We start from the raw sequence: 27,060 nt of genomic DNA on the forward strand, positions 1-27,060 counted from the left end.
GTCACAACTCGGCTGTCCGATGCCCCGCTCAGCCAGTCAGTAATTGGTGGGACACCTCTGCAGTCACTGATTGGCTGAGCAGGCTATCTCCCTCCCTATCCCACTTGTGACACACCAAGAAAAGGAGAAAAGACGACACCCAGTGTGATCATAGAGCCCGGTGATGCAGTACTGCAATGGCACAGGAACAGGTGAGTACAGGTTCTTTATTATGTCCCCCCCCCACACCCCTACATGCAGTGTAATTATCAGTTTTTCCAGACTTCTCTTGTAAGTCCGGGTTCAGCAACTTCTCCGAACCCGCTCGGTATTTAAAGGTAAAGTCCCATGGAAGTACAAAAACTGCAGGCAGGCTGGTGGGGGCAGGGATATAATAAACAACTGAACTCACCCGTCCTTGTGCTTCCGATGTGCCACTCCTGGGTCCTGTTCACATCAGCTAGCTCTGCTAGCTGCAACCTCACATCCCCGGCTGAGTTACCACCCGCCCAGCCAATTGGTAACTGCAACGATTGCTCAGCCAGGCCATGACGTTTCAGCTAAAGACGCCGGATACGTCACGTACCCGGTTTCCAGCTGAAGATGAATGCTGGCTGATGTGAACAGGATCTGCGGGTGGCGCCTCAGAGGCCGGAGGAGTTCAGTTGTTTATTATTTTCCTACCCCTACCAGCCTGCCTGCAGTTTTTGTTCTTCTGTAGGACTTCTCCTTTTCTGGCCCTAGGGCTGCCAACCAACTTTTTCAGACGCAGAGAGTCAAATGTTGAGCGTTTGGCCTCGGAGAAGTTGCCAAACCCGGACTCAGACTTGCAGTTCGCTTATCTCTATTTCCTGCATTACAGATCACTAGAGCCAGCTCTGTATAGACACATTGGGGGAGATTTATCAAACATGGGGAGACATTTATCAAACATGGTGTAAAGTAGAGTTGGCTTAGCAACCAATCAGATTCCACCTTTCATTTTCCAAAGAGTCTGTGAGGAATTAAAAGTGGAATCTGATTGGTTGCTAGGGGCAACTGAGCTTGTTTCACTTTACACCATATTTGATAAATCTCCCTCATGGTGTAAAGTGTAACTGGCTCAGTTGCCCCTAGCAACCAATCAGATTCCATCTTTAATTTTCCAAAGGGCCTGTGAAGAATGAAAGGTGGAATCTGATTGGTTGCTAGGGGCAACTGAGCCAGTTTCACTTTACACCATGTTTGATAAATCTCCCCCATTATATCCACGTACGTTTTATCTTTACGTTAACTAAAAAAAGCCATTAGGAGGACATATGCTGCAAACGTGGATCATCTGATAACGAAATGTATTAGCAATTCAGGCAACGCTATGTTTTCACGTATAATGGCATCTTCGGCTCGATCGCTGCCTTTTATTTAAGACTGAAACATCCGATTTGCGCCTCCACATTTTTTCTTTTTTTCAATCTTACATTGTATTGGTTAGGCAACACGTTCCGTTCCTTAATAAATTCCCTGGAACTGCATTCAACCAAAGTGATTCTTTAGAAATGCAAACAGCACCGCATACAAGGAGTTTAACCGATAGGAAAGTCATTAACTGAGCATCTGTTTATACTTCTGTTTGGCCACAGGCACTAAGAAACAGTTTCGGCAAATGCCTTTTTTTTTTTTTTTAAGTTCATTCGAATAAATAAATTGTATAAAATTTTAGCGCACATCCAAAAATGTGCGCAATAAATATTCACTGCAAAGAGCTGTGTCAGCATTGTCATCCCCATGCATCGTCCTGGAAGCTGAAAAGTAGCTTGAAAGTCCCTTGTTCTCCTCTTCTCCTTCTCGATACTCCATCCAGTCCTACTTAGGAGGAATAACTATTACCGGTTGCCCTCGTTTCGGCCTCCACATTAGCACCTGTGCGTCATTAGCATTAGGCTTTACCAGTGCATTAGGTGGGATCGGCTCCATGCGGCTTAAAATCCTTGGCTGCTCCTGCTGAGTCCTACCCACCAATCTGGCCCGTTTGCCCAGCAACTGGGTGGGATCCACCTCAATGTCTACCCTCATCCTCCATTTTATTGTTTGTAGAATGATCTTCTCCTTGGTGTTTGCGTTCATAGCTACCAACCAAGTCGTGAAACTTTGGTCTCTTTTGATTCTGGTGAGCATGGGCACGTTGCTCTCGCTCACAGGCACTGCCCACGTCACGCTGGGGTAGAAGTTGTCATTCATGCTGACGGAGAACCTGGAAATTTTGTTTGTGGGACCCATTAAGGTTACAGTCTCGGTGGTGTTTCCGTACCAAGGGTAGCTGACTCCGTCTGAATCGCTGATGGCTTTTACCCGTCCTTCTCGTAAGTCAGGGAGCTCCCAGCTAGACCTAGGGAGAAAGGAAAACGACATATTATTAGGTGATTAAATAATTAGATGATTAAATATATTATTAATGCTACCAAAACATTCACTGGCAAGGTGACCTACAAGTTGGTTTACAGATATGCATGTGATAAGGACGGTGAAGAGGTTCAAAACAACATCCCTGGTGGTCTAGGGTGGAGAGGTTCTAAATAATATCCCTGGCGGTCTAGGGTGGAGAGGTTCTAGATAATATTCCTGGTGGTCTAGGGTGGAGAGGTTCTAGATAATATCCCTGGTGGTCTAGGGTGGAGAGGTTCTAAATAATATTTCTGGTGGTCTAGGGTGGAGAGGCTCTAAATAATATTCCTGGTGGTCTAGGGTGGAGAGGTTCTAGATAATATTCCTGGTGGTCTAGGGTGGAGAGGTTCTAAATAATATTTCTGGTGGTCTAGGGTGGAGAGGTTCTAAATAATATTTCTGGTGGTCTAGGGTGGAGAGGCTCTAAATAATATTCCTGGTGGTCTAGGGTGAAGAGGTTCAAAGTAATATCCTTGGTGGTGTTGGGTGGTGAAGAGGTCTAGGGTGAAGAAATGGATGAAAGTAACAGTCCTTGTGGTCTTGGTGACATGGGCTTTCCAAGAAAAATTATAGTGTAGGTACACAACAACTCATGAAAAAATAATAATCACACAAAGTATAAAAAAAAAAATCATGGGCCATCAAATATGTGATCAGTATCAAACCCCAATATATATATATATATATATATATATATATATATATATATATATATATTTAGTGAAAGTACAATATGAACCTATGTAAACCTATAAAATTCAAGTATGAAAAGCGATATATATATATATATATATATAATGACATGACAGAAGGTTCCTTAAAAATCTTTGAGAAGACAAGGAGTGAAATGCGTTAAGTGGTGAGACTGAGATCACGTCAGCGTCCCCCTCCCCCGCACTGATGGCTGCACAGCTATATTAATTCGGGTCAGTATATTGAGAGTTTCTTATCACTTTTGATGTCATATTATTATATATAGCACTTTCCCTTTATAGTTTTTCTCGGTATACATGATTTTTTTGTTGCACACCGGTACTGCATTTGGCACTTTTACTTTTTATAAGTATTTATTTTTGTATATGAATTGGGATTTGACACTGACCGGAAGGGGGGGGGGGATATGTTTTAATGGGGGAATATATATATGTGTATATATATATATATATATATATATACACTACCGTTCAAAAGTTTGGGGTCACATTGAAATGTCCTTATTTTTGAAGGAAAAGCACTGTACTTTTTAATGAAGATAACTTTAAACTAGTCCTAACTTTAAACAAATCCACTCTATACATTGCTAATGTGGTAAATGACTATTCTAGCTGCAAATGTCTGGTTTTTGGTACAATATCTACATAGGTGTATAGAGGCCCATTTCCAGCAACTATCACTCCAGTGTTCTAATGGTACAATGTGTTTGCTCATTGGCTCAGAAGACTAATTGATGATTAGAAAACCCTTGTGCAATCATGTTAACACATCTGAAAACAGTCTAGCTCGTTACAGAAGCTACAAAACTGACCTTCCTTTGAGCAGATTGTGTTTCTGGAACATCACATTTGTGGGGTCAATTAAACGCTCAAAATGGCCAGAAAAAGAGAACTTTCATCTGAAACTCGACAGTCTATTCTTGTTCTTAGAAATGAAGGCTATTCCATGCGAGAAATTGCTAAGAAATTGAAGATTTCCTACAACAGTGTGTACTACTCCCTTCAGAGGACAGCACAAACAGGCTCTAACCAGAGTAGAAAAATAAGTGGGAGGCCGCTATGCACAACTAAGCAAGAAGATAAGCACATAAGAGTCTCTAGTTTGAGAAACAGACGCCTCACAGGTCCCCAACTGGCATCTTCATTAAATAGTTCCCGCAAAACACCAGTGTCAACATCTACAGTGAAGAGGCGGCTGCGGGATTTTGGGCTTCAGGGCAGAGTGGCAAAGAAAAAGCCATATCTGAGACTGGCCAATAAAAGAAAAAGATTAAGATGGGCAAAAGAACACAGACATTGGACAGAGGAAGACTGGAAAAAAGTGTTGTGGACGGATGAATCCAAGATTGAGGTGTTTGGATCACAAAGAAGAACGTTTGTGAGACGCAGAACAAATGAAAAGATGCTGGAAGAATGCCTGACGCCATCTGTTAGGCATGGTGGAGGTAATGGGATGGTCTGGGGTTGCTTTGGTGCTGGTAAGGTGGGAGATTTGTACAGGGTAAAAGGGATTCTGAATAAGGAAGGCTATCACTCTGCAACGCCATGCCATACCCAGTGGACATGGCTTGAGTGTGACAGTGGCTTGATTGGAGCCAATTTCATCCTACAACAGGACAATGACCCTAAACACACCTGCAAATTGTGCAAGAACTATTTACAGCAGAAGCGGCAGCTGGTATTCTATCATAGGTAATAGAGTGGCCAGCGCAGTCACCAGATCTGAACCCCATTGAGCTGTTGTGGGAGCAGCTTGACCGTATAGTACGCCAGAAGTGCCCATCCAACCAATCCAACTTGTGGGAGCTGCTTCTAGAAGCGTGGGGGGCAATTTCTCCAGCTTACCTCAACAGATTAATAGCTAGAATGCCAAAGGTGTGCAATGCTGGAATTGCTGCAAAAGGAGGATTCTATGACGAAAGCAAAGTGTGATGTAAAAACAATGTTATTTCAAATACAAATCATTATTTCTAACCTTGTCAATGTCTTGACTCTATTTTCTATTCATTTCACAATGTATGGTGGTGAAGAAGTGTGACTTTTCATGGAAAACACTAAATTGTTTGGGTGACCCCAAACTTTTAAACGGTAGTATATATATATATATATATATATATATATATATATATATATATATATATATAATATATACACATACACATATATATAGAGAGAGAGAGATCAACTCGGAAAATTTTGGAAAATATTTCTAATAACAATATTGCAAATAACAAATTGCTTGGTAGATGTGCTTTGTTTCCAAAAGACGTAGTCTACATCGGGATCCGTAGAGTGCCAACACCCAGCACCCTCACCAATCAGCTGTTTGACAGAATGGTGGTCCAACAAATCCCACACTCCCAATTTTGCAAAGTAAAATCATGTTTTCCTCCTAAGCTCAAGTGTCACAGATTTGAAGATTTTATTCAATAGATTCCACTAAGAGAACAGCTGGTCTGCAGAGACATCCCTGGTGTCCCAGCAAGGACTAGCCAACACAATGGCTGCAATGGCCACATCTGTCAACACAACACATAGGTAGAAGGTCCCGCCATGGGAGCACCAGAAGACTGAAAAAGATTCACAAAGGTGCAAATTCAAAAATATGGGGGAAAAAAAAATTCTGCATCATTTGTTGAGATCTGATCACATCTCATTCGCTTTGCTGCTCCTGTGTGCGCAGCAGATTTTCCATTTGCAAACCCAGACAGCGCACGGGGGTGGACTACAAATGTTATATTTAGCCAATTCTATCTTAATTTACAATACTGTTTGACAGATATGTGAACATGAACGTAGTCGCGGCTGCCCTTTTATTATTTCGTGACTATTCAAATATCAATAATGTAAAACTGCAATTTTCCCTATAGGCCACTAGGTGTCAGCAGAGAGGACTAATCTCCAGGCTGGTGAAGAGCAGAGTCTCGATTTACACCTTACAGCACGGAGTAATCTAATAACATGTTTGTCACCAGTAGGCGGAGGGTTAATGAGAGAAAAGCTCGTCTATTGTTCCGAACGAGACGACAATTGTATAACGCGTAATGATTTACATAAAGGTAATTGTTATATCTATGGGACCAAAACAATGGGTTCTAAATGAAGGAAATTTATTCCATGTCAAGTGCCAGAATGTTTTAGCTTCCTAGTGATTCACACAACTATGATAGTACATGGTATACAAACACTATAAGGAGCTGAGGAACGTCTCAGGGGATATATACCATAATACATCTATAGGGAGTCATGTGGGAAAAGCTTCTTCACACCTGTTTCTCTACTATTCTTTGCCATCTTCTCCAGGGGGATCCCAGTTATTTCTATGTGACACCTCCACATCCTCATAAGAAAATGTAAAAGTCTAATCGGCCAGAAAACTTAGATACAGCCCATGGCCTTCTCCATATTTTCCCAGACTTCCTAGGGCTGAATCCAACGTTTTTAACCACCGGTAATCAAATACCAATTGATGGGACTCGAACATGCTCCGGTTGCATCATCTCTAATGTTGTACTCCAGTCACTCCTAAAGCTGCATCAATACGAGGCGTAGGATAGGACACATTCACACAGGACAGAAATGCTGCAGATTTATAACAAGAATTTGTGCATGGAAAATCTGCAGCGGGGTATAGTAGTGCACAAGTAATTTAACTCTCATCCACATGCTATCAGGCCTGTGTTTTGGATTGTTAAACTGGCAATATGTTGTTTTATCTGAAGAAAAGGAATAAGGATTTGTTGCAGGATTTGTTCTATTTAAAAATCTCAAATCTTCCAGTACTTATCAGCTGCTGCATGTCCTGCAGGAAGTGGTGCATTCTTTACAGTCTGACACGGCGCTCTCTGCTGCCACCTCTGTACATACCAGGAACTGTCCAGAGCAGGGGAGGTTTTCTATGGGGATTTGCTCCTTCACAGAGGTGACAGACTGGAGAGAATATACCACTTCCTGCAGGACATACAGCAGATGATAAGTACTGGAAGGCTTGAGATTTTTAAATATTAGTTTTTTTTTTTGTTTTTTTTTGCTGGTTTACCCCATCTGCCCCTGATAACAGGTTAGTGTAGGTGACGTTTCTGCTAGATTCCCTGTAATGGTGGAGTCAAAATTTGCAAACAATTGCTAGTGTTGTGGATTCCTCTGCAGATTACTTATCGATAGACGGTAAAACCCGCAAGAGAAGATCCCCTGGTCAAGAGGAGAACGATCCATACACAGCACAGTCATACATGAATATGCCCAAGCTTGCATGTGATAAAGCAACTGGATGGTGGACTGAGAAGTGTGATAGATAGATAGATAGATAGATAGATAGATAGATAGATAGATAGATAGGAGATAGATAGATAGATAGATAGATAGATAGATAGATAGATAGATAGGAGATAGATAGGAGATAGATAGATAGATAGATAGATAGATAGATAGATAGATAGGAGATAGATAGATAGATAGATAGATAGATAGATAGATAGATAGATAGATAGGAGATAGATAGATAGATAGATAGGAGATAGATAGATAGGAGATAGATAAATAGAGAGATAGATAGATAGATAGATAGATAGATAGATAGATAGGAGATAGATAGATAGATAGATAGATAGATAGATAGATAGGAGATAGATAGATAGATAGATAGATAGATAGATAGATAGATGATAGATAGATAGAGAGATAGATAGATAGATAGATAGATAGATAGGAGATAGATAGATAGGAGATAGATAGATAGATAGATAGAGAGATAGATAGGAGATAGATAGATAGATAGGAGATAGATAGATAGAAGATAGATAGATAGATAGGAGATAGATAGATAGATAGATAGATAGATAGATAGATAGATAGAAGATAGATAGATAGATAGATAGATAGGAGATAGATAGATAGATAGATAGATAGATAGATAGATAGATAGGAGATAGATAGATAGATAGATAGATAGGAGATAGATAGAGAGATAGATAGATAGATAGATAGGAGATAGATAGAAGATAGATAGATAGATAGGAGATAGATAGATAGATAGATAGGAGATAGATAGATAGATAGGAGATAGATAGATAGATAGATAATAGATAGATAGATAGATAGATAGGAGATAGATAGATAGATAGATAGATAGATAGATAGATAGATAGATAGATAGATAATGAGATAGATAGATAGGAGATACATAGGAGATAGATAGATAGATAGGAGATAGATAGATAGATAGATAGATAGGAGATAGATAGATAGATAGATAGATAGATAGATAGATAGATAGATAGATAATGAGATAGATAGATAGATAGATAGATAGATAGGAGATACATAGGAGATAGATAGATAGATAGGAGATAGATAGATAGATAGATAGATAGATAGATAGATAGAAGATAGATAGATAGGTAGATATGAGATAGATAGATAGATAGATAGATAGATAGATAGATAGGAGATAGATAGATAGATAGATAGATAGATAGATAGATAGATAGATAGATAGATGCAACCAAGTATCATATAGAACATGGCCGCCCCATACACTGCAATAAGATACTGCTTCATGAATACTGAGTATAATGCGTACTCACCCTTTCCCTCCACATTACTGTGATTACCAATGTAAGGTCAAGCAGGCAGCGCCTCCATAATACAATACCCCCCCCCCCCCCCATAGTCTTCTACTGTACATCACACTTACTGGCTGTTTTATATATTAAAGGGGGGTTTAGAAGCTATTCTGTAGAATCTTTCTTCATACGCCATAGACCATGAAGAAAAGGAACATGCAATTCTAAGCGGTAAGAGGGAACATTCAGTTCTTAGCGGTAGAAGGCTTTTAATTTTTCTCATTATAAAAGCAATGCTGGAAATTACAATGTAAAATAAATGAGTTAAATCAATCAGCTACGAATCTCAAACTTCATAAACTTCTCCACTTAGAAATGAGAAAGTTTTCTTCTGTTAGAATTACAATATTTGGTTAAGAGCGAACATTTTCCAACACTGGATTAAAAAGAACCCCTCCCATGGAATACGCAGTGGGCAGCGGGTTAGAGTTCTAGGGGAAAATTCTATATATTTTGTAATTCATTAAAATTCCTTCTCATTCTGGATTTAGGAGTCCGGTGGGCGGTCTTATTGGTGACTGGCAGCCTTCCTGGTTCAGATATAGCTGCAAATCACTAAGTAGGACCGCCCACTGGACTCTGAAGCTCTAAAAGAGGCAGGAATTAGAATGCAAAAAGTGACTCTGGCCTTAAAGGGATTATCCAGCAAAAATCGTTTTCTCTGACATCAACTGGGGTCAGAAAGTTATATAGATTTGTAAATTACTTCGATTTAAAAATCTCAAGTCTTCTTGTACTTATCAGCTGCTGTATGTCCTGCAGGAAGTGGTGTATTCTTTTCAGTGTCACAAATTATTCATAATATTAATTAACTGCTAAATGTAAATAGGGCTTTTAAAGGGGTGGTTCACCAATAAATGTTTTCTTTCAAATTAACTGGTGCCAGAAAGTGCCAGAGATTTGTAATTTACTTCTATTTAAAAATCTCAAGTCTTCCAGTACTTATCAGCTGCTGTATGTCCAGCAGGAAGTGGTGTATTCTTTCCAGTCTGACACGATGCTCTCTGCTGCCACTACTGTCCAGAGCAGGAGAGGTTTTCTATCGGGATTTGCTACTGCTCTGGACAGTTCCTGACATGGACAGAGGTGGCAGCAGAGAGCACTGTGTCAGACTCGAAAGAAAACACCACTTCCTGCAGGACATACAGCAGCTGATAAGTACTGGCAGACATTTTTATATAGAAAGAAAAATACAAACCTGTATACCTCTCTGACATCAGTTGATGTGAAAGATAAAAAATTAGCTGGAGTACCCCTTTAAGCAACTTTTCCGCCCAGTACACATTTTCCTAGAGAACAGTCTCTAGGCGACCACCACACTAAGTCTTACACTAACATCGACAGCTGCTTGCCCTCTCCCTGTCTCCGCTAACCGCATCCAATAATATAAATGCACAAAGTAAAGTAATCATTCACCCATAATGCAAAGAAGGGGCCAAAGTGAACGAAGAGAAAGGAGAGCTATGGCCGTCCTGGTATCAGACTGACAATGAGGGTTTAATTACGATCCACTATAAGAGAGCAGATGAAGAGGAAACTCATGAGCAGCTACAGAGATGGGGCATGAGATGGCATCCAGCGCTGCCTGCAAGGCGGTTTAACCTTCTCACCTAGCAGCGCTGTGATATGTTAATGACTCCCCTGTCTCTGGAATAATATCGGAGCTGTCATATCTTTCCCGTCATGTAGCCAGTAAACAGGACCCCCTCCCTGCCGTCTAATCAAGTGTTGGATCAACTCGGAGTTCTCCACCGCTATTTATACACGCCAGCATATCCACCTGCACATAATCTTACTCAATTAGCTCGGCCAGAATTTCATATCCCAGCGTGGAAACACAGAGAAAAGGCTTAAAGGGGAATTCCGCCAATTTATTTTTCTTTCAAATCAACTGGTGTCAGAAAGTTATATAGATTTATAATTAATATCTATTTTAAAATCTCCAGTCTTCCATTACTTATCAGCTGCTGTATGTCCTGCAGGAAGTGGTGTATTTTTTCTAGTCTGACCCAGTGCTCTCTGCTCAGGAACTGTCCAGAGCAGTAGCAAATCCCCATAGAAAACACCTACTGCTCTGGACAGTTCCTGACATGGACAGAGGTGGCAGCAGAGAGCACTGTGTCAGACTGGAAAGAATACACCACTTCCTGCAGGACATACAGCAGCTGATAAGTACTGGAAGATGACATATTTTAATAAGCGTAATTTACAAATCTGTATAACTTCCTGACACCAATTGATTTGAAAACAAATTTGTTTCTGGAGTACCCCTTTAAGTCTACTGAAATGCTGGGTCCTCCAGACCAATAAATACACAGGTTTCCAAAATAACCAACTGGTCTTCAAACAGGTTAGCAATAACTACGCTACTCAAAAAAATAAAGGGAACAATTAAACAACACAATATAACTCCAAGTAAATCAAAGTTCTGTAAAATTAAACTGTCCACTTAGGAAGCAACACTGACTGACTGACAATCAATCAATCACAATCAATGTCACATGCAATTAGCAGAACACACTCAGTAAATCTGAAGGTGAGGACCACAGACCACTTCTCAGTAGCTATGCTTTCTGGCTGATGTTTTGGTCACTTTTAAATGTTGGTGGTGCTTTCACACTCGTGGTAGCATGAGGCGGACTCTACAACCAATACAAGTGTCTCAGGTAGTGCAGCTCATCCAGGATGGCACATCAATGCGAGCTGTGGCAAGAAGGTTTGCTGTTTCTGTCAGCGTAGTGTCCGCTCCCTCCGCCTTTGTGCAAGGAGGAACAGGAGGAGCACTGCCAGAGCCCTGCAAAGTGACCTCCAGCAGCCAACAAATTTGCACAAACGGTTAGAAACCGACTCCATGAGGATGGTATGAGGGCCCGATGTCCACAAATGGGGGTTAAACTCACAGCCCAACACCGTGCAGGACACTTGGCATTTGCCAGAGAACACCAGGCTTGGCAAATTTGCCACTGGCGCCCTGTGCTCTTCACAGATGAAAGCAGGTTCACACTGAGCACATGTGACAGAGTCTGGAGACGCCGAGGAGAGCGATCTGCTGCCTGCAACATCCTTCAGCATGACCAGTTTGGCAGTGGGTCAGTCATGGTGTGGGCTGGCATTTCTTTGGAGGGTCACACAGCCCTCCATGTGCTTCCAGATGAGATCCTCCGACCCCTTGTGAGACCATATGCTGGTGCGGTTGGTCCCGGGCTCCTCCTAATGCAGGACAATGCTAAAGGTCATACAGGCACCTCATCAGGAGCATGCCCGGGCCTTGTAGGGAGGTCATACAGGCACCTCATCAGGAGCATGCCCGGGCCTTGTAGGGAGGTCATACAGGCACCTCATCAGGAGCATGCCCGGGCCTTGTAGGGAGGTCATACAGACACCTCATCAGGAGCATGCCCAGGCCTTGTAGGGAGGTCATACAGGCACCTCATCAGGAGCATGCCTGGGCCTTGTAGGGAGGTCATACAGGCACCTCATCAGGAGCATGCCCGGGCCTTGTAGGGAGGTCATACAGGCACCTCATCAGGAGCATGCCCGGGCCTTGTAGGGAGGTCATACAGGCACCTCATCAGGAGCATGCCCGGGCCTTGTAGGGAGGTCATACAGACACCTCATCAGGAGCATGCCCGGGCCTTGTAGGGAGGTCATACAGACACCTCATCAGGAGCATGCCTGGGCCTTGTAGGGAGGTCATACAGGCACCTCATCAGGAGCATGCCCGGGCCTTGTAGGGAGGTCATACAGGCACCTCATCAGGAGCATGCCTGGGCCTTGTAGGGAGGTCATACAGACACCTCATCAGGAGCATGCCCGGGCCTTGTAGGGAGGTCATACAGGCACCTCATCAGGAGCATGCCCAGGCCTTGTAGGGAGGTCATACAGACACCTCATCAGGAGCATGCCTGGGCCTTGTAGGGAGGTCATACAGACACCTCATCAGGAGCATGCCCGGGCCTTGTAGGGAGGTCATACAGGCACCTCATCAGGAGCATGCCCGGGCCTTGTAGGGAGGTCATACAAGCACCTCATCAGGAGCATGCCCGGGCCTTGTAGGGAGGTCATACAGACACCTCATCAGGAGCATGCCCAGGCCTTGTAGGGAGGTCATACAGGCACCTCATCAGGAGCATGCCTGGGCCTTGTAGGGAGGTCATACAGGCACCTCATCAGGAGCATGCCCGGGCCTTGTAGGGAGGTCATACAGGCACCTCATCAGGAGCATGCCCGGGCCTTGTAGGGAGGTCATACAGGCACCTCATCAGGAGCATGCCCGGGCCTTGTAGGGAGGTCATACAGACACCTCATCAGGAGCATGCCCGGGCCTTGTAGGGAGGTCATACAGACACCTCATCAGGAGCATGCCTGGGCCTTGTAGGGAGGTCATACAGGCACCTCATCAGGAGCATGCCCGGGCCTTGTAGGGAGGTCATACAGGCACCTCATCAGGAGCATGCCTGGGCCTTGTAGGGAGGTCATACAGACACCTCATCAGGAGCATGCCCGGGCCTTGTAGGGAGGTCATACAGGCACCTCATCAGGAGCATGCCCAGGCCTTGTAGGGAGGTCATACAGACACCTCATCAGGAGCATGCCTGGGCCTTGTAGGGAGGTCATACAGACACCTCATCAGGAGCATGCCCGGGCCTTGTAGGGAGGTCATACAGGCACCTCATCAGGAGCATGCCCGGGCCTTGTAGGGAGGTCATACAGACACCTCATCAGGAGCATGCCCGGGCCTTGTAGGGAGGTCATACAGGCACCTCATCAGGAGCATGCCCGGGCCTTGTAGGGAGGTCATACAGGCACGTGGAGACACACACTATACTCAGCCTCAGTCTGACTTCTTTTAAGGACATTACATCAAAGGTGGATCAGCCTGGAGGGTGTTTTTCCACTTTCATTTTGTGTGTGACAAATCTGAATCCAGGCCTCCATTGCTTAATAAATGTGATTTCCATTGATTTTGTTGTCAGCGCATTCAACTTTGTACAGAACAAACTATTCAATGAGAAGATTTCATTCATTCAAATCTAGGACGTGTTATTTGAGTGTTCCCTTTATTTAATTTTTTTGAGCAGTGTATAATACTCTCTACATGTATTTACTTACGCCAGGGATGGGAAACCCTCGGCCCTCCAGCTGTTGCAAAACTACTATTTCCATCATGCCTGGAAAGCTAAAGCTTTGGCTGTCCAGGCATGATGAGAGTTGTAGTTTTGCAACAGCTGGAGGCCCAAAGGTTCCCCATCCCAGTCAGGATAAACAAAAAAAAACTCTGGATCCCCCGGCAGAGTCTCTAAACGCACTGTGAAACACTGAGGATGATCTTTTCGGAATAACAAAGCACTGATTGACCCATTTTATATTGCGTCGGATTCAGGTCTCCAGCAAATCTTGGCACGGCAGTAAAGAATTGGATTCCAATTGACCCTTTTCTCAATAATCGGATGTGAGACTATAAAACATTGGGAACAGACAGGAGCACAATTTTAATACTAAATCATCCATTATACAGAGCAACATAAATCTGATAATACAGGCTAAGAGATGAACGCTCTTACCAGGAAGCCCAGGCAGGCCGTCTATAATACCGCACTGTAGTTTACTGATACCACCGCGCTCAGCTCTATGTAAAACCCTTGGAAAATAAAGCTTTCCCTGTGAGTTACATCGGCATTTAATATAATATAATCTCCGGCATCTCTTATGTCGTTACTGTTTTTACATATTTTTCAGAGTATTTCAAGGATATACCATCAGCAAGCAGGGTACTAACTGCTGCTGATAGATCCTATTATAGCATTATATATACAGTAGTAGTGATCATGTGATCGCCGGAGCCAATCGCTGGCCTCTGAGATCATGTGCCGGACATGCCAGAAACTCCTTGTGCCTGGGATGGAAAGGTTTAATCCAGAATTTAAAAAAAAAAAAACAGCACCACCCTCTATTTAATTCAATGGAACTGTACTGCAAAACCCACACCCAAACTGAGGACAAGAGGGGTGCTGTTTCTGGAAGAAAGCGGCTGTGTTTTTCTAAGCCTGGACAGCCCCTTTAAATATACACAAATATGAAGGAGATCGGGGCATCTGTTGATTAGCTGCAAATTAGCTTAAATGATTTTCCGGCACTAATGGCCGGGATCGGAGAAAACTCAGGTCCTTGCTGTTTAACCCCTTAAAGTGGATCTAACATCATAATCATGTATGCTAACCCACTTTTATGAGTGTGTAGCCCAAAGCACCTAGTCTTCGAAATCAGCTATTCGGCAAAATCGAAAATTTAAAATCGTCAGTGGCATTCTGGAGCTTCTTTGGTGCACTGGGGGCAGTCCTGAGGTTTTCTAGGGGGATTTGCTACTTGCTCTGGACAGTTCCTCTCACAGGCAGAGATGGCAGCAGAGAGCGCTGTGTCAGACTGGAAAGAATACACCACTTTCTGCAGGACATACAGAAGCTGATAAGTACTGGAAGACTTGAGATTTTTAAATAGAAGTAAATTACAAATCTATGTAACTTTCTGGTACCAGTTGATTTGAAAATAATAATAATAATAATAATAATAATAATAATAATAATAATTATTATTATTATTATTATTATTATTATATTAAAAAAGTTCCCCTTTAAGGTGTTAAGAATCAAATCTTTTTATATTTACGTTGTTCCCATAATTACAAGTCATCCTCCCATAGAGGCAGCCAAGGCGCCATCACAGTGTTAGCAAACTGCTCCCCCATAAACAACGCCAGCAGAGTAACCCCCAAACAGTTACAAGCCAATTTATGTGTATGGGCACCTTTAGGTATTTTATTTTTCAAGTTTTTTGACAACTGAAATGATATATTAGATTTAAAAAAAAAAAAATTTCATTGCCATGTTTCTCACTGTTTCTTATCCAAGTATCCACTACACAGATTACAGTGCAATACTCCCACAGTTATTATCATAGCGTGTTGTTGTTTATTAAGCACATGACATGTACACCCTGGGGTCCGCATACTACAGGTATATAATCCTCGCTGCCACGTACATATTTATGAGTTTTTACTTCTAAGATGCTGAACCGAGGGAATCGATGAGGATTTTACGTGTGGATTTGAAGAGGGAGAATCCACCGAGGATTACAGCAACATGGGACTTTGCAAATCTCATCCATATGTTGCAGCCACTCTGCACAAAGCTTATTCTGTTGCGGATTCCCACTGAGGTTTTTACCAATTTCATTGTTGCAAGGGTTAAATCTGCAGCAAGTTTTCAGCAAACTCTGATTTCCACTTATTTTCTGAAACAGCACTGGCAAATTAATAAATATATATATAAATATAAAACAATGTTGAGGGAAAAAATTATGGAATCACCTTGCTTGTACTTTACTTTTCTAAACCAAACTCCCATTATAAGGCTGATGAGAGCTTACCGAGCTGTGGACTGAGCTTAGTGAAAGATAACATGACTCCAATGAGAGATATGTTTATTATAAAAAAGATTATAAAACATCAACAAAATGGAAATTCAACAGTAAAAGTGGCAAAAGATGTTGGTTGTTCCCAGTTAGATGTGTATACAATGTAGCACAAGTATATAGAAAATGGAAAGGCTATAAAGAAAAAAGCATGGGTAAACCAATGTCACAGTGTCCGCACAGAAAATAAAAAAAAAACTATGCTTGTTAAAAAAAAAAAGTATGTAACAGAACTTATGAAATCATGTAAACATACAAAAGAACTACCATCTGATCTGACACACCCCTCCCCCCCTTCTGTCATGTGACCGCACACATCTATGACAGCAGCCCTGCTTCTCTATTCTAGCCTGTTGTATTACGCTACTGCATTATGGGTATCTGCAGCTCCATCCTGTATCTACAAACTGCGTCCGTTTTTATGCACTTACTATATATTATACTCCACATGCTGATTGCTGTGTCAGGAACTGTCCAGAGCAGGAGAGGTTTTCTATGGGGATTTGCTGCTGCTCTGGACAGTTCCTGACATGGACAGAGGGGGCAACAGAGAGCACTGTGTCAGACTGGAAAGAAAACACCACTTGCTGCAGGACATACAGCAGCTGATACGTACTGAAAGACTAATTTATTTTTATTTTGCCGATCGCAGGTGACGACTGCGGACATAACATACGGTCGTGAGAAATGACTGAAGGTGTGAATGAGGCCTAAGTGCTGGGATAAGTTTTGGCCAGGAGTTGCATCATTCTCTCTGGAAGGTTACCCTGCTGACCCTGGAATAAGCAGTCAGCAAACCATTCTGATAGTAATAGGAGCTGACCGGGCAGTGATGGATGAGTTTATTAAATATGTGCTATATAAAGCTCCCGGGTCACTGACTATTATCCTTTTCAGTAACAATTTCCATTTCTTTCTTCCCACTATTTACCTTGGTGAAGCATGAAATTTCCCTTTTTACCTCAGCAGTTTCTGAACCGCTAATAAAATAGGTGACCCGGTAATTACTAGAGTTCACCGCCATTATGTCACCTATGAGCTCACTGAGCCGGACTATGGCTGAGAGTCACGTTCTTAACCAGCCATACAGAAGAATAAAGCTACAGAATTATAACGTGCTCTATGCCTGTACAGGAAAGCAAAGGGCTTCAGGTAAGAGTAACACAATGGGGGAGAGTTATCAAACATGGTGTAAAGTGGTTGCCCCTAGCAACCAATCAGATTCCACCTTTCATTTTCAAAAGAGTCTGTGAGGAATGAAAGGTGGAATCTGATTGGTTGCTAGGGGCAACTGAGACAGTTTCACTTTACACCATGTTTGATAAATCTTCCCCAATGTATGTGTAACACTTTCTGATCTCTTGCTTTACTATCATTGTATTGAAAAAAGGAGCATAGTTACTAACATGTCCCATACAAAGATGGGTCCGGAGAAGTTCTAAAGCAGGGATGGGGGAATCACTGGCCCTCCGCTGTTGTAAAACTACAATTCCCATCATGCTGGGACAGCCAAAGCTAAAGCTTTGGAGGGCTGCCATAAAGCATGTCACTAAATGCTGTAAGATACAGGTCAGACAAAATGGCTGCCCCCATGACAATGTACAAAACAGCAAAAAATACTAAGAAATATCAAGACAAGACATTTACTTTAATATATAGGGCCTAACTTGTTGTATTTAAGTTTTTTAGGCTTATACAGTATAGTATGTATGTATGGTTTTTAGGCTTATACAGTATAGTATGTATGTATGTATGTATTTTATGCTTATACAGTATAGTATAGTATGTACGTATGTTTTTTTAGGCTTATACAGTATAGTATGTATGTATGTTTTTTAGGCTTATACAGTATAGTATGTATGTATGTATGTATGTATGTATGTTTTCTAGGCTTATACAGTATAATATGTATGTATGTTTTTAGGCTTATACAGAATAGTATGTATGTATGGCTTTTAGGCTTATACCGTATAGTATGTATGGTTTTTAGGTTTATACAGTATAGTATGTATGGTTTTTAGGTTTTTACTGTATAGAATAAATGGTTTTTTAGGCTTATACAGTATAGTATGTATGGTGTTTAGGCTTATACCGTATAGTATGTTGTATGTATGGTTTTTATGCTTATACAGTATAGTATGTATGTTTTTTAGGTTTATACAGTATAGTATGTATGGTTTTTAGGTTTATACTGTATAGAATGTATGTTTTTTTTTAGGCTTATATAGTATAGTATGTATGGTGTTTTAGGCTTATACAGTATAGTATGTATGGTGTTTTGGGCTTATACAGTATAGTATGTATGATTTTTGGGCTTATACAGTATAGTATGTATGGTTTTTAGGCTTATACAGTATAGAATGTATGGTTTTTTAGGCTTATACAGTATAGTATGTATGGTTTTTTAGGCTTATACAGTATAGTATGTATGTTTTTAGGCTTATACAGTATAGTATGTATGGTTTTTAGGCTTATACAGTATAGTATGTATGTTTTTAGGCTTATACAGTATAGTATGTATGGTTTTTAGGCTTATACAGTATAGTATGTATGTTTTTAGGCTTATACAGTATAGTATGTATGGTTTTTAGGCTTATACAGTATAGTATGTATTATTATGTAGCAAACAGATTGGTTGCAATCATGTCTTGGCCTCTTAAATTGCTATTTTAGACACAGATTGTGACTTCCCAATCTAATATAAAAGGATTATATAAGTAAAAAAAAAAAACCTTATGAGGCAGAGAGTGACTGAACGTAGAGCAGGCAGAGGATGGACGGCGGGTGGGATGCAGAGATGTAAGAAGCATGTCACAGAGGAGAATTACATAGTAATGAAGCTGGACGGGAGGAGGATGGACTCTCATCAGCTTTTCCGCAGCTTTGGTGGATTGTGTAAGTGCTTTCTCTATCCCTGAGAGTCACGGTCTGGTTTCCCTTATCTAAGTATGAAACACAATGGCTGCAAACCAAGGAGGGAGAGTGAAGCGACAAATCACACAACGGCCGCTCCTGTCCACCCCGGCCATCCATCCTGATTATTATGATGGTGACATATCCAATATAACCTTATGTATTAGCACACCTCAAGATTTCAGCCCTCACTGTGGGGCCATTGGCTTCGACCACCTACCGTGATTTATGGCCGCCATTAGGGACCTTATTACTTATCATCCCCATAAAAACACAGCGCTACACAATATCGACTACATGGGGAATCCGGCAGCAACATGAAAGAAGGCAGAATTTTTTTTCTTCTTTTTGTGCTTCTTTAATGCAAATTTACTTTCCTCTAGGGGAATGAAAATCTTATATTAGCCAGGCTAAGTCTTCTCTGAAATAAAAGGTTGGCTGTAGACTGTTGTTTCGGGGGTTCCCATAAGTACAGGGCAGGGGACTGGTGGGCTGGAGAGATGGCTCTAGAGAAAATCTAATTTGCATATATTTTCCCATTAAGAGTTGCCTTTATAATAAGATTTTGTACTATGTTTTCCCGGCTTGAAAAACCATGTAGCATGAAACGGTACAGCCTCTTTTTTCTTTTAGTCCTAAACAGTGTCTTTAATGGGGATTTCTACATTTTTTATTTATGGCTGGGGGCAATAAAATAAGTTATACTCACTTACCCTGATCCCCCGCAGCTGCCATTCTATAGTCTCCAGCCCATTGCTACTTCTTTCTGGTTCTAAGACACAAGTTGTCCCAGTAGGAACTGCCTGCTCAGCCAATCACTGGCGGCAGCAGCATCCCATCTCACCACTGATTGGCCAAGTTAGTACTGAGATGTACAGTGAGAAGTGGTGACAAGTGGGGATTGGAGGCAGGGGAACGTCAGTTGTGGGGGGATCAGGGTAGGTGAGCATGCCTTATTTTTTATGTTTATGTATATTTTATGTACTCAAAGTAAAGGAGGTTCCTTAGATACCACTTACATGAATATGACTCTCTTGTACGCTCATTGTAAATTTTAGAATGTGCTGCTTAATCCACAGAATACCAGAATGTTGCAGATTTCATGTAGGGAAAATCTGTTGATCTTGTCTGATTTGTAATTTACTTCTATTAAAACAAACAAACAAACTCAAATCTTCCAGTACTTATCAGCTGCTGTATGTCCTGCAGGAAGTAGTGTATTCTTTCCAGTCTTACACAATGCTCTCTGCTGCCACCTCTGTCCATGTCAGGAACTGTCCAGTGCAGGAGAGGTTTTCTATGGGGATTTGCTACTGCTCTGGACAGTTCCTGACATGGACAGAGGTGGCAGCAAAGAGCACTGTGTCAGACTGGAAAGAATACAGAACTTACTGTAGGTCAGGGGTAGGGAACCTTGGCTCTTCAGCTGTTGCAAAACTACAACTCTCATCATGCGTGGACAGCTGGCATGATGGGAGTTGTAGTTTTGCAACAGCTGGAGAGCCAAGGTTCCATACCCCTGCTGTAGGACATACAGCAGTTGATAAGTACTGGAGCATTATTTAAAAAAAAAATAGAATTAAATTAACAACTGTATAACCAGCTGATTAAAAAAAATTCCCTCTGGAGTGCCCCTTTAACCATGACACTATCATACTACATTGCTTTACATAGATATAAATCAAATGGCAAACTAGTCATTGTTCATCACTGTAGCTTTCAGATGCATGTGGGCTCTCCGACTGTGAAGGGATCCAAAATATATGACTGGGATGAGCTGTAAAATTTAGCACCGACTAATCCTGGCAGGGGCTTGGGAGTGAGTTTCAGCAGGCCTCCCCGGCCCTGCAGGCAGCTTCACATCTTCATCATAATGAACAGGGGGATTGTGATGGGCAGTCATTGAAGACTTTCCTCCTAATCTGACCTGGCTGCCTGGAGGGATCCCGGCACTGACTGGGGAAGCACAGACCGTCACGTGCGGCCTGACAATGACATGGAGGGCAGCTGAGGACACTGCGATTTGCACAGATTTACACCATGTATCACTATGCACAGACTCGTCCTTTTATTGCCTCCTATGGCTGTTCTGTTCTCGCTCGCAGACGGAGTAGGATTTATTAGCCGCGGCTAAGAGGAAACGATGACAATTTACGAGATTATTTTTCTTCTGTTTGTCAGCTAAAATTTACTCCGATGTCTTCCGAAATGGATCGGTTTGTCACTTACATGGAAGCCTTGAGTGTACAGCTAAATGATGTGAGTAAGAATGGCTTCCGAGTCTGACTCTCTCAGGTGAGTCACCAATCCATAATCACTGTCTGACTACTAGAGCTGGCTGTACGACTGAACCATTGTTCCCCCCCCCCATAGCTATTACTGGCGATCCCCTATACATATGCATGCATGGCTCACTCCGCCATTGACAGAAGGGGAAACACTGCTGCCAGATGATACCTCTAACAGCAACGTCACATCTCCCAGGAGAAATCCAATGTGCCCGACCCATCTGCCATCGGCCATCAGTGGAGAAATTAGGACGCCATAAAGCGCATTAGACGGTGGTCAGTCCTGCCGATTTCAGCAGGTTCAGCCGACATTCATCTAATATGTATAACCACTTTAAGATATTAAAGGGGTACTCCAGCGAAAAATATTTTCCTTTCAAATCAACTGCTTTCAAAAACTTATATAGATCTGTAATTTACTTCTATTTAAAAATCGCAAGTCTTCCCATACTTATCAGCTGCAGTATGTACTGCAGGAAATGGTGTATTCTTTCCAGTATAACACAGTGCTCTCTGTTGCCACCTCTGTCCATGTCAGGAACTGTCCAGAGCAGTAGCCAATCCCCATAGAAAACCTCTCCTGCTCTGGACAGTTCCTGACATGGACAGAGGTGGCAGCAGAGAGCACTGTGTCAGACTGGAAAGAATCCACCATTTCCTGCAGGATATACAGCAGCTGATAAGTACTGGACGACTTAAGATTTTTAAATAGAAGTAAATTACAAATCTATATAACTTTTGGAAACCAGTCGATTTGAAAGAAAAAGATTGTCACTTGAGTACCCCTTTAATGGAAAATGAACTAGAAATAAGTCTGAACATGGCCCCTGTATATGTGGCAGACACTGTAACAGAGGAATGGCATGTAATAAAAGCCTCTGCAGAGATACAGGCACACTGTCGGGGGACAGATGGTTTACAATATAAAAGTCATAGAGGTTCTTCACCTAAATTTATCTGAAAACTGAGATTATTCCTGTAGGCTGAGATGGGGAACGGTATGACATGACTGCTGCCAAGACTCTCTCCTCTGCACTTAGCATAGTGCCAGCCGAGCTTGGAGTGCTGCGGATGAGAGATTGGAGACAGATTACTGGAGAAACAACATAACAGATACCGCATTGCTGTATATGGGGAATCTGTGCATCCGTATACGGTCAGCCAATATGGAGGCCGGATGACGTGCGGGGTGCTCTCGCATTATTACACTCTGGGGGGTCCAGTTGGTCGATGTTTTAGCAAAGTAATTTAAATTTGTACACGGCACAATTGTTATGTTGCTTCTTATCCTCAGTCCACAAAAAAGTCAAGAGAATCTTGCGTTCTCTTGGCAGCACTAGAAGTCCCACAATACCAATCAATATCCAGGTCATTAATGCCGCCTAACATTAGAACATTGCCGTATTAAGCAACCTGCTCTATTTCTGATAGATGAGCCGCAACGTCATCATTTATGCAGAAGTGATCAAATACTCCACTATTTATAACCGTTTCCATCACAATTTTTTTGCTTTCCGTTTGGACATTATCATGAGAAGCAATGATGCCGGGATCTGGGTGTACGATGGGCATGATGCCAGGATCTGGGTGTACGATGGGCATGACGCCAGGATCTGGGTGTACGATGGGCATGACGCCAGGATCTGGGTGTACGATGGGCATGACACCAGGATCTTGGTGTACGGTGGGCATGATGCCAAAATCTGGGTGTACGATGGGCATGCCGCCAGGATCTGGGTGTACGATGGGCATGACGCCAGGATCTGGGTGTACGATGGGCATGACGCCAGGATCTGGGTGTACAATGGGCATGACGCCGGGATCTGGGTGTACGATGGGCATGACGCCAGGATCTGGGTGTACGATGGGAATGACACCAGGATCTGGGTGTACGATGGGCATGACGCCAGGATCTGGGTGTACGATGGGCATGACGCCAGGATCTGGGTGTACGATGGGCATGACGCCAGGATCTGGGTGTACGATGGGCATGACGCCAGGATCTGGGTGTACGATGGGCATGACGCCAGGATCTGGGTGTACGATGGGCATGACGCCAGGATCTGGGTGTACGATGGGCATGACGCCAGGATCTGGGTGTACGATGGGCATGACGCCAGGATCTGGGTGTACGATGGGCATGACGCCAGGATCTGGGTGTACGATGGGCATGACGCCAGGATCTGGGTGTACGATGGGCCTCGGAGCTTCGCCCATATCCCAAAGACTCAACGGATAGGAATCTGCTGCGCTGCACCACTCAACCGGATTGCCTCTGGGCCACCCCGGGGGTGTTGTCTAAGAAACCCCTTGTTTCTTCTTGATCCATTCTATTCTATCTAATACTATTCTATTAGTCTCTGCTGCAGGGGTCTACCTGGTCGCAACCTCTGGAAGTGCTCCAGATGTAGGGGACGTCTGGTCTAGCAGGCCGTAAACAAGAGATTTGTCAGGGGACTAAGGGTGCTATTACAAGGGCCGATCAATACTGTAAACAAGCACTTATCTGTTAGATCGGCGATCGTTTACATCACTACCGATGTCCGTGCAGCCCTTGCCAAAGTATTATAGCGCCGTGTAGTAGGCCCACTATTACACGGCGCTATAATAGTTTAGCAAGATCTGCACGGACATCGGTAGTGATGTCTGTGCAGTTTTTGCCTTAACAGTTTACATTACCTGTCCACGTTCCCGGTGTCCTCCGTCGCTCTGCTTCCTCCCTGGTTCCGTGGGCTGCAGCTTCAGAGCCACCTGTCAGAGCTAACAGGCCCCTCAGCCAATCACTGGCCAGGAACGCTACAGCCAGTGATTGGCTGAGCGGCCAGTCAGCTGAGACAGGCGGCTCTGAAGCTGCATCGTGTGGTATCAGGGAGGAAGCAGAGCGACGGAGGACACCGGGAACGTAGACAGGTAATGTAAACTGTTGAATGGTCAGCTGCCGGCCGCACATTGCTATTACACATAGCGATGCACGGTCAGCACCCGATGATTTTAGGTCTGGGCCTAAATAAACGATCAGCCGATGATCGTCTCATCGGCTGATTATTGTCTCTATTACACGGAGCGATTATGCCTAACTGAGGTCTTGAGCTGCTGGCATCTGTGTACATAGTACAAGGGAGCAGGAAAACACGCACAAAGGGGGAGATTTATCAAACATGGTGTAAAGTGAAACTGGCTCAGTTGCCCCTAGCAACCAATCAGATTCCACCTTTCATTTTCCGAAGAGTCTGTGCGGAGCGAAAAGTGGAATCTGATTGGTTGCTAGGGGCAACTGAGCCAGTTTCACTTTACACCATGTTTGATAAATCTCCTCGACGGTCTGGGAGTCATTGTAGCAGAAACACAATCACCAAACACCCTTATCTGGATCACTAGAAACTATTGATCTTTCTGCATTTGATTACTAGTGGCTGAAGAAGTTGGATGCAGCTCTAAAGGCTGCCTTGAAGACACAGATACAGCCATAGGCCACAGTCTGTATCTATGTTTTTCTGGATTTCCTAGGGCTGCATCCAACTTCTTCAGCCACCGGTAATCAAATGCCGAATGGCTGGATTGGAGCATTCTTGAGTTGCGCTCATCTCTGCTAGAAACCCTTGGGGTCCTCCTCAGGCAAGGTTGAGTGGGTGTGGAGTGGGGTATACAAGTTAATGGAATATGATTAGAAAGAGGCAGGATTGGGTGCACACTGGCCCTTTAAGAAGCAGTGGATGAGCAAGTGCGCGTCCTATGGGCCGAGCCTGAAACAACAGACAGAAGAGAAAAGAGCATGAGCAGCAGATGAAGTAAAGGTAACCCATTACTTGGTATTACAGCCTCTATGGTCACGTCATAAGACCAGAACAGAGTTCTTAAAGGGGTTATCCAGCGCTACAAAAACATGGCCACTTTCTTTCAGGGACAGCCCCACTCTTGTCTCCAGCTTGGGCGGGGTTTTGCTGCTCCGTTCCATTGAAGTGAATGGAGCTTAACGGCAAACCGCACCTGAACTGGAGACAAGAGTCATGTTGTCTCTGAAAGAAAGTGGCCATGTTTTTTTTTTTTTTTTTATCAGAAAATGCATCAGAGAGAGAAAACTATTTATTAGGGCATGTACTGGGTCTTCCTATGTGAGGTGAGAACAGGTGCTCTGCATGCTAGGCTATATAGGAAAGTAGGGATTGATGGGGACATTTACTATCACATCTTTATTAGAATAAAGAACTATTTATTTTCATGTTTCCCTCAAGTGAAGCTGTGCAAACAAAATCATTACTTTTTTAAACAAAATATTTTCCACCCAACTGGTGTCGGCAAGTTATATTTACTTCTATTTAAAAAATCTCAGTTTTCCAGTACTTATCAGCTGCTGTAGGTCCTGTGGGAAGTGGTGTATTCTTTCCAGTCTGACACAGTGCTCTCTGCTGCCACCTCTGTCCATGTCAGGAACTGCCCAGAGCAGGAAAAGTTTTCTATTGGGATGTTACTGCTCTGGACAGTTCCTCACATGGACAGAGGTGGCAGCAGAGAGCAGTGTGTCAGACTGGAAAGAATACACCACTTACTGTAGGACATACAGAAGCTGATAAGTACTAGAAAATTAGGGATTTTTAAATAGAAGTAAATATAACTTGCCGACACTAGTTGCACATATCCAATTGCTATTATAGCCACATGTATAAGTACATGGCACCAATACCCTGACGTCTCTACTCCTGGCTGTCCAGGCATGATGGGAGTTGTAGTTTTGCAACAGCTGGAGAGACAAGGTTCCCTACCCCAGCTCTACTCTACCAGCCGCATTTCTAGGTGTCCAGGAATCTCAGCTTACTATAAGAATCCCCCTTTTTTTGCGTCGCCTTTCCAGGACTTGTTTAACCCCAGCAGAGGATTCCCCCAGCATCAGCTGGCGCAGCGCTCGGCCCGCTTCACATCCCGCTAACCCATGTTCTCCGGATGACTTGTTCAGCTCAATGTTTTCTATATTACACCTTGGCGTAATTGGCCAAACATGAAAATACTCTGCATGCTCTGCTGACCAGGCTGAATGCCGGCTACAATTCTCTCTTTTTAATCCAGGAGGATTTTTTCTTTTTCCAGCTCCGGCTCCGCAGCGTCCTCACAATAGAGACCTAGAGGAATCTAATGATATCCACCGGCTTCTGAAAGCACGGAGCATTCGGCATGACGCTGCAATCCTGACCGCTTGTGTATACACAGAACAAGCCTGGCATCAGGACCCGGTCAGCTGAGAGGACGGAGGTATTATGATAGATGACTGCGCAGTGTCCGGGGTATTGCTATATATACATTTGGAGAGCTGGGGTCAATGACCTGGATTATCTCATCTCATTGGCGCCTATCGAAGAGGGGGAAGTAGTAGGCGACAAGTGATCAGTCAGTTGCTGATGGCCGACACATTTAAGGATCTGGGGGGAGATTTATCAAACATGGTGTAAAGTAAAACTGGCTCAGTTGCCCCTAGCAACCAATCAGATTCCACCTTTCATTTTCCAAAGAGTCTGTGAGGAATGTAAGGTGGAATCTGATTGGTTGCTAGGGGCAAGTGAGCCAGTTTCACTTTACACCATGTTTGATCAATCTCCCCCCTGAGCTACAGAGACGAGGGCCAAACTGTGAACGCTAGACAACTGGGTCGGAGTGTCCCCA

The 27,060-nt window shown here is 43.1% G+C and overlaps 1 protein-coding gene across 4 annotated transcripts in view; it reads right to left on the reverse strand.

Annotated features, from left to right (window-relative positions):
* Positions 1–1,644: 1,644 nt before the first annotated feature.
* The window catches only part of FAM78B (family with sequence similarity 78 member B), a 63,938-nt gene continuing 38,522 nt past the window's right edge, over positions 1,645–27,060 (reverse strand). For all 4 annotated transcript variants that reach the window (XM_069968962.1, XM_069968963.1, XM_069968961.1 and 1 more), the window contains one exon: positions 1,645–2,344. In XM_069968962.1, the coding sequence (XP_069825063.1) occupies positions 1,822–2,344 (523 nt within the window). In that variant the 3' untranslated portion in view covers positions 1,645–1,821. The remainder of the gene's footprint in view (positions 2,345–27,060) is intronic.

The sequence above is a fragment of the Dendropsophus ebraccatus genome, chromosome 4, assembly GCF_027789765.1.
Source record: "Dendropsophus ebraccatus isolate aDenEbr1 chromosome 4, aDenEbr1.pat, whole genome shotgun sequence".
NCBI lineage: Eukaryota > Metazoa > Chordata > Amphibia > Anura > Hylidae > Dendropsophus > Dendropsophus ebraccatus.